This window comes from Synchiropus splendidus, chromosome 1, assembly GCF_027744825.2.
Source record: "Synchiropus splendidus isolate RoL2022-P1 chromosome 1, RoL_Sspl_1.0, whole genome shotgun sequence".
In the NCBI taxonomy this organism is placed as follows: Eukaryota; Metazoa; Chordata; class Actinopteri; order Syngnathiformes; family Callionymidae; genus Synchiropus; species Synchiropus splendidus.
Window position 1 is genome coordinate 21,849,490 of NC_071334.1, and position 8,424 is coordinate 21,857,913.

General features: G+C 45.1%; 1 protein-coding gene across 1 annotated transcript; it reads right to left on the reverse strand.

Annotated features, from left to right (window-relative positions):
* Nucleotides 1-3,231: 3,231 nt before the first annotated feature.
* LOC128766423 (Krueppel-like factor 2) lies at nt 3,232-5,515 on the reverse strand. Its single transcript, XM_053878051.1, has 3 exons — nt 5,165-5,515; nt 4,165-5,065; nt 3,232-4,087 (listed from the first exon to the last, which is right to left on the reverse strand). The coding sequence occupies exons 1-3, from the start codon at nt 5,240-5,242 to the stop codon at nt 3,912-3,914; spliced, it is 1,155 nt and encodes a 384-aa protein (XP_053734026.1). The 5' UTR covers nt 5,243-5,515; the 3' UTR covers nt 3,232-3,911.
* Nucleotides 5,516-8,424: the final 2,909 nt, after the last annotated feature.

The window sequence follows — 8,424 nt, forward strand, 5'->3', positions numbered from 1 at the left end:
ACAACTTGAAATAATACAGACGTTATGGAGGCCATCAGTTGTTTTTTTTAGATAATTCTTCAGGTTTAGAAGTTTAAATTGGTCTGTGACAACTTGATATCATTTCTTAAACGGTGCCCTTGTTACGTACCTGCTAAGTATATTGGAATATGGACCGGCCTTTAGTGTATAAAACCTGCCAATGTGACGGAGAGATATCACTTTTGTGTCTACATTGTGGATGTTGGCTCATTCAAGGCCGAGAAAAAAAAAAAAACCTTTGACACAGTCTGTGTTCAATCAGAGGCAAACTCATCTAACCCGGGACTGAAACTTGAACCACGCACTTGACTCTGGTGCATTATATTCTCCTATATATTATCCTTCGTAATACTGCTTGGGTGATGAAGTCCATGTTATGACTTGCATGTCTGTGTTGGATTTATGCGTTGAGGTCCCACACACCTGAGCGCTGGAACACAAGTGCGTGCAGCCAGAGGGCTCGGTAACTTTGTTTACATATCACAAGCATTTCTGATCCTCGGGTTTCATTGCCAGATGTTTGGCACACAGATCCACACATCATGGTGACTTCCATGATCGGAATTTACTAAGAATAAAATTAACATTTGGTCTCTTATCTGCATAGTAAGGATTTAATGTCCAATTCTTGTTTTTAAAGTTTCTCTCTGTGGCTCTGCACTAACCCTGCAAACATCTCAAATACAGAGTCAAATAGTGTCCTGCTTGCATGCAATAGTGTCCACTTGATGCAGCCTCTAAAGTGTGCCCCAGGTCACATGACCTTACATGACAGCAATTACTGGGGAAATCTTTGGAACTGCAATTCTGTCTAGGTAGCAGATGTGTTATCCTGCCTGCAAGAGCTACTAGGTTCGGGCACCAAATGTTGGAAGGTCACATGTCTAAGGTGATAGACTGCCTTTATTCTTCCTGCAGTGGGGGAACTCGGCCTCCATTGCATGCTCCTTAAAGTTCCAGCAGTGAATGACTATGGTTTGTCTTCCCCTTCTAACCATATTATCCGCCCATTTAACTTCATAGCAGGTAACCTTTGTGGAAAAACATAGTCGGGTTTGATCCAGCATGAGCCTCCACAGTGTCCCGGCAGATGGCGCTCTTCCCATGGATACAGTTCACACATCCTCCAGGAAACGACGGGCGCAGCTGTAAGTGAGAGTCACTGGAAACAGGTAACCCGGAGTTCTCTTCTTATCAGTGTCACTAAGTCATGAGGCTGCATCTGTCCTGGACGTTCCATAAAAACCAGATAACGAACTCTCCGTCCTTGTCAGCGCGCGAGTCACACATACAAGGTCATTTGCAGCAGTGTTCGGTGCGTCTCAATAGGCCTGGGTGATTTCAACACCTTGTGCGTGGTTCTCACGCTCCACAGCAGCAGCCACCTTCCTGTACCCATCACAAATGGTGAAATGAGAGTTGAAGACCTGTTTGCTTGAGTAAATGTGCTATTTTTAGCATCAGGACTTCCTCTTTGTCAGTGCTGGTACAAGCGAACACTCTCCCCCTCTAAAGATAGTCCGGGTCAGTTCCAGAACATCTGGGACGCAGCATGGTTGAGCTGCATTGGTAGGGCTCATCCACATAGGTTTCACTTCACCTACCTACATTTGCCTATTCCATTTTTGAACAATGTACCTGAGGGTACATTTATCATACATATGAAAATTCATCTGGAACTCCGTGAGTGTGTTTAACTTTTTTGGCCTTTTTGTGATTGAGTTTTACAGCCTAGAGTTACGCTGAGTAGCACAAACATTTTGACTTCAGACTTCAGTCGTTCTGAAAGTACAGTGAAGACAAGTCATATGCAAATGTTTTGGTTGTAGCTTGAGTGATATTAGTAGTTGAAGACATAATGATATCACAACTTCTAAAAATTGTGTTTATAACCAAGACAACTGATGACAGGGTTTTATATTACTGGTTTCAGTAGACATGGGAAAAGTGAAAGAGGAGGAGGATAATATGTGGGGGGGTTTTGCCTTCAATTACAATCTAATTGTGTGCTCAAAAATAGGAAGTAAATATAAGGGGGGAACTGTAATCTCAATTAATATATTGTATTAAATCAATATAATAGGATGCAAAAAATTATAGGTGAATATAAACTGCAGTTAAAGACTTAGTTTTCCTCCATGACATATACTGGCCTAGTGTTAATGATTTATTTTAGTTTTGTTTTTTTTTCTTTTTTTTTTTTTTTATATATACATTAATCCAAGAGACATTCAGGGGACAATACAGAAACACACAAAACCGTAAAGTTGACGATAAATTACAGAATAATTATGACTTGACTTAAAAGTATATTAAATTATATAACTTATTTTTGACCTTTTAATATCCAAATTGCATAGTGTTATTGATGAATAATATATACAAGGAATTACACGAATTATACACAATGAAGAATATATTTGTAAATTATTTACAGCAGTTTATATATTACTGCTTTGTTGTTTTCCATAGTGTCATAGTTTCACTCTGACTGGATAAATACATTTGAGCATCAAAACATTACTGCTTCTACAAGCCTCACAGATGTCAGAACAGAGGAGGAGGAGTTCCAACCACAGCAGTAGGAGCTTGTGATGTTAAAAAGAAAAAAACAATAATCTGACAGACTTTTTGGTTGCACTTCAGGGAATGTAGAGAAATTAGTTATTCATGTGTGTGTTTGCAGCAGACAAAGCATCAAGTTAAGCCTGACTGTGTTTCACCCTGGAACGTTCACCAGAAGATCATGCTGAACAACACCAGAATTACTGAATATTAACTGTAAATGAGCAAGTAATTAGTTAACCAATGATTCATCTGTGTTCCCCAATGTATAGTTGAGCCAACACCAATTGTCTACTAAGGTCATTTACCTGCTGCTTCAGTGTTTCTCCTCTTGTCGCGGCAGTTTCGCTCTCCCTCTCCTTGTGGTTGGCCCCTCTGCCCCGGCGCAGCCGCTGACTATATCCATCCTCTGTAATTATGTCAGTGTAACGTGTGTATTTATAGTCTGCAGCCACACGGCGCTGGCAGGCCCAAGCTACCACATGGGAGGCTTTGCCACCAAACTGGTTCTTTTCTACTGTGACTGTCAGGTATGATGTCATCCCCCGACCTGACTTTCACTGGCTGACTGCCTCTCCAGGGCTCACTGGATCACTCATGCTGTGAACTTGCACGGTCTTTTCAGAAAACAGTCACACTCAGAAGTCATGTTCATTTAGTTTAATATGTACATTAAAATAGACTATTTACAAATATATATAAAACGTTTGTATTTACAAGGCAGTACAATTCAAAACACGTCTTATTGCCAAAGACTAAGTAGCCCTTTTGTCGGAGAGGCGACGTTGAGATGGCGTGCACTTCTGCACTTAAGACCCTGACTTCAAAAATGCTTGTCGACGATTCGAACTGCAGTTTCCCAACAAAACATTGTCTGAAAGCTTATCTCACTGTACGCTCGTGAAGTTAGCAAATACTTGTTTGCAAAAGGCACAGAAGGTGAATCTATTACAAGTCGTTCTTGGCTTCCAGTTCCGCAGCATGTTCCAGACATGTTGAGTGGCATGGTCTGTTTTACATCATAAAGGTAGTACCAGCTACATATTTCATCCGAACCGATCTGTCTTTGTCGTGCGGGCTGTTCGTGGTCATGCGTGTGGTTTCAGAAAACAACTTTTAAATAGTTCATCTCATACAATTAGAAGGCAGAGGCTCCCTTTGTCTGGTAATATCCCTGTACATCACAATGTGGTCGAGTGGCCTGAACATACTGTCTGGCTGGTGGTCCTCTACTGGGACCACTTAATACTTTCCTGTGTTATTACACTTAATAACAGGTGTTGTTACAGTTCTGCTGGTGCGCAGGAGACCGCGCTGGTCTGTCTTCACATGTGCCGTTTCATGTGCAGCGCCAGATGGTCGGACCTTGAGAAGGCCCTCTCGCAGAGGTGACATTGGAAGGGCCTGTGTCCAGTGTGCTTGCGGAAGTGGCGGGTGAGCTCGTCTGAGCGGGCGAACTTCCATCCGCATCCTTCCCAGCTGCAGTGGTACGGCTTCTCTCCTGCAAGTGAGGGAACAGGTGAGTGAGTGATGTGACACGGAGGGCGCCCGCTGGACGGTCGGTGCCACTCTTCTTACCTGTGTGCGTCCGCAGGTGAGCCTTGAGGTGAGAGCTCTTAGTATAGGTCTTTCCACAGCCACTGAAGGTGCACGTGTGGGTGGCCGTGCGCTTTCTGGGCCAGGACCGACGACCTCTCTTGGGTTTGGTGTCCATCAATTCCAGTGGAGATGATGGAGGCGTGAGGAGGACTCGCTGACCAGCGGCAGGCTGCTGAAGGCCCATGTCCTCCTGGAACATGCCCGGGTACTGGTGGTGGCGGTGGGCAGCAGGGAAGGGCAGCTGGTGCTGGTTAGAGTAGCACTGATGAGGGTGGAAGTTCTGCGGAAAGGTCAGCGAGGGGGTCATCTGGTGACAGTCTGAGCTCATCAGGTCGTCCGGGCTGAGCGGAGGGGTCATGCTCCCCATCACCGCCTGAGGAGAGTTGGCGAGCCGCGGCTGCTGCTCGAAGCTCATCATGCAGGAGCCGCTGCCCTCGTGCTTGACTTTGCTGCAGCTCTGAGGAACCAGACCCACCACTGGTCCGTACGAGTCCATGGAGGGGGGCTCCACTTTGATGGTGGGGTGCTCTGGGAATAAATCCTGAGAGGTTTGGAAGGAGCTGATGAGGAAGCGGCCCTGGATGTTGGAGGAGCCCCCACCGATGAAGCTGGTGTCCACATCTGAGCGGAGGAGCTCAGCCATCAGGCTGTTGTAGGGCGGCGGGGGGCTGCTCATGTCCATGTAACCAGCCGGCGGCTGCTGCTGATACAGGGTCTCCTGGCTGCGGTACGATTCTGCACTAGATGCACTGTCTGCGCCGGCTGTGTGCGACAGTATAAACTCAAGGTCCAAGAACTTATCCAGGTCCTCGTCGTCTTTTCTGCCCAGACAGCTGCTCTCCATGTCGGGCACGAGGCTGCCCATGTCCACCTTCCACCTCTGGAGGAGACAAGGTCATCAGGTAACTCTCACACTGACTGAGACACTTCACACAACACTCTCACTCAATTCAAGAGCAAAAAAATCAAGAATACTCACATCTTCCCAGCATTTCTCCTTGTGGGCAGAAAAAGTCGATATTGATGGTAAAATGGTTCCACTCGCGGCCATTTCCATGCGTCTTTAAATAAAAATCTAAATGTCCTTAATTTGCCAAAGTCGAGAAAGGGTCGGAGTTGCAAGTGAAAGGTCCGCGGTGTCAACTTGTCTCTCACCAATGATCTTCTCTCTTAAATGTGGCGGAGCAGCGCAGGCTGGAGGAAGGAAACGCGTCCAGGATGAGGACGCAGCGCAGCCTCCAGATTTAGCTCCGCTATATAATGAGTCCGCGCTTCCCAGAGAGCCACAGAGGGAGAAGGAGAGAGTCAGGACTGATGTGGAGCGCTGCGCCGTGGGCTGCTACTTAACCTCTGCAGGAACGGCACCGCCCCCTCGGTCGAACCTTTCGGCAGCTACAGAGTCCGCCCCGCACCGCCGCCACTCCACAGGTCATGAGTTACTAGTTAAGATGTATCCAACGAGCGTGACGCAAAGGGGAAGACGCAGGTGCAATTAGGCTTTTGGGAACAGTGTGGCACACTTTTTAAGCGTTCCGCACTCATCCTCGAGATTTTACGTTTCAGAAGACACGGCACGCTTTCACATCGCTTGCGCTCATCCTGAAGAGTTTGTGCTGCAGTTACGTCATGCCGCTGGTAGGGGGCGTCTGCTCCACATGGTACCCCCACGCAGTCGCTCCCCTGCTTCGTCAGTTGTTTTCTTCAAATAAAAAGCTAAAATAATGTTGTTCTCCATTATACATGATTCTTGTTAGCAAAATATAGGCGTTGGAACTCTTATTAAATATAGACTGTTGACTCAGACTAGGGTAAAATTGCAGTTCCAGCACAAACAAAAATGAAATTATGTCTCCTGTTTTCAAATGACAAATTCATGTTTTCAACTACTACTGAGTGTATTAGTAGCACGTGGAGTGGCTGTGCAGAAAGGGGCACATTAAGAAAATTAAATATAATTCTGATGCCATCAGGACCAAGTGTTAATTGAGTTTGGGATAGGAAAGTTCCAAAAAAGAGGACTGACTGAACTTGTCTTGAAAGAAAAGAATGTCCTTGTCATATGAGGCTGTATTTTTTGAAATTTTATTTTTAATATTGTATGCACGCTGGGTTTCTTAATCATAAGTTGTTGCATTGCTATGGTCAATGAGTACTTCGTATTTTAAATTCTCACTATAAAGAATGTACACACAACTATAACCAGACTGGACCCCACTTGGTGGTGAGGTCAGACGTACAGACTGGACTTGAGAGTACGGATTTATGGTATTTAACGTTCATTATAATATGTTTCAGGGGACAATATATCAACGTATACTGACAAAACACTAAAAAATGATTCCTGTAAAGTGTTTTTCACACAACACACTTTCAGTTGTTGTCGAGTTGAACATTTTGAACTGCAGCTCTGGGTAAAGGTGACAATTCTGGGGCTGCATATCTGAGGGTGTCCTGAATTTCTGATGCGCAGTGTGAATTTACAGACTCCGCATTGAAGATTCCATCCGGATCAGACAGCTCTTTCCGCGTCTGACCTGCGTGCTGCAGTCACCGATCCTGCGCTGCTGCTTTCTGTTGACGTTCATCTTGATGTCTCTCCATGTCAACCATAAATCCTTTAATGACTCATACCGATTGATGTAAAAAGCTCTCTAGAAGCTGAGTTTGGATCTTGTCCGTGGGTAATAATGGCAGGAACATGGCCAGTTGGCAGTGGCAGCTAGGGTGTGTCAATAACTCACTGTTCTGTACGTTTTGACAGCGCAGGCTGCTGAACACTCATCTTAGGTGCCAATTAAAAGCTAAACCTCTTTGATAGTCTTCAAATGAATCTGGAGGCCTGGCAGGCGTTGATGATGCGGTGACATTCCATCATGCTAAGTCACTGAGGTTTCAAGGTACACCAGGCACGAGAGGCATGTAACAACCCATCACTGCTGGCATCAAACCACCATCAGTGTTTACGGAAGTCTGTTCTAATTTCCCTATATGCAAATCAGGCCTCCATCAGTGGGAGTTTTGCACAAGACCACAAATTCAAATGAGCCACACGTGTAACCTAGATCACAATGGAGTTGAGTCAGCCGAGTGCAACGTTTGCAACCATAAGTATGGCCTGTTTTCTTTTGTCCTTCTGGACATTGTGACCTTCTGTTTGATACTTTGTTGGCCCTTCTATGGCCAACAGATGGACAACATACCCACCGCAAGCAAAACCAAGGAAGAAGAACATGTGATTTGGACTCACTAAGCAGTTTGTGGTTTACTACTTCTGCAGTTCAGTCAGGTGCCCTTGCTGACACATTTCTACACCTGTAGGCATCAAAGTACGCAATACAATAAACTGGAACTGGAATCATCACAGTCCACATCCAATTTTCTCGGTCTGAGGTTGTCACCATTGGCATACGTATTGGATACCATGTCACCACGCATGTCATTGATGCCATGTTGTGACTAAGCCACTCATCATTGACTGAGGCTGAAAAGAAGTGAGGACTGAAGAACTGGCTGTTTCTCACGTGCGTCATCATCACTTAGACGTTCACACCCATGGACTGCAAGAGTACTGAGTACAAGAGAGACTGCAAGTATACTTCCTCTGATTCTTCACAATAAATAATAATAAGAATGTGATAATGTGACTCTTGAAATTCTTGACAGAAAAAGACACACAGCTTCGAGCTGCACTGCTATAGTCAACCCAACGTATCACATTGACTCATTGAATTTGTTGTGTTTACTAGACATTGAGCAAATTCTAAGATCAATTTATGGAAAGCATGTCTACTTATCTGGTCGGAGGTTTGTCCTGTGGTCTCCTCCCGGATGCACATGCTTGGGATAGGTCCACCTCAATGGAATTTTCATCTTCTAGGCAGACACTCAGAAATAATAGAGACTGTTGAGGAGTTGACGTGCGTGCACACACACACAAGCACACACATAGTATTTAAAGCGCAGCTGAACAACTTTGTTTTGTAGTCACACAAAACCTACAGCATTTGAAGGCTAGATGTTTGATTTTTGAAGAGGGCAGACGACACTCCTGCATTGCTGAAGAAGGAGTGAAAGCATGGGACACTTTTAAGTTAGTGGACAGGTCCCGGGGGCCTCAAGTCTAGACTTCTCTCTTGGAACATCTTGATCCTCCAAGTGACACGACCAATATTGGCTTCAAACCTGTTGTCATGTCGCACCTTGCGTTCAACGTTGGGCTGTGTCTGAGTGCCAAATATG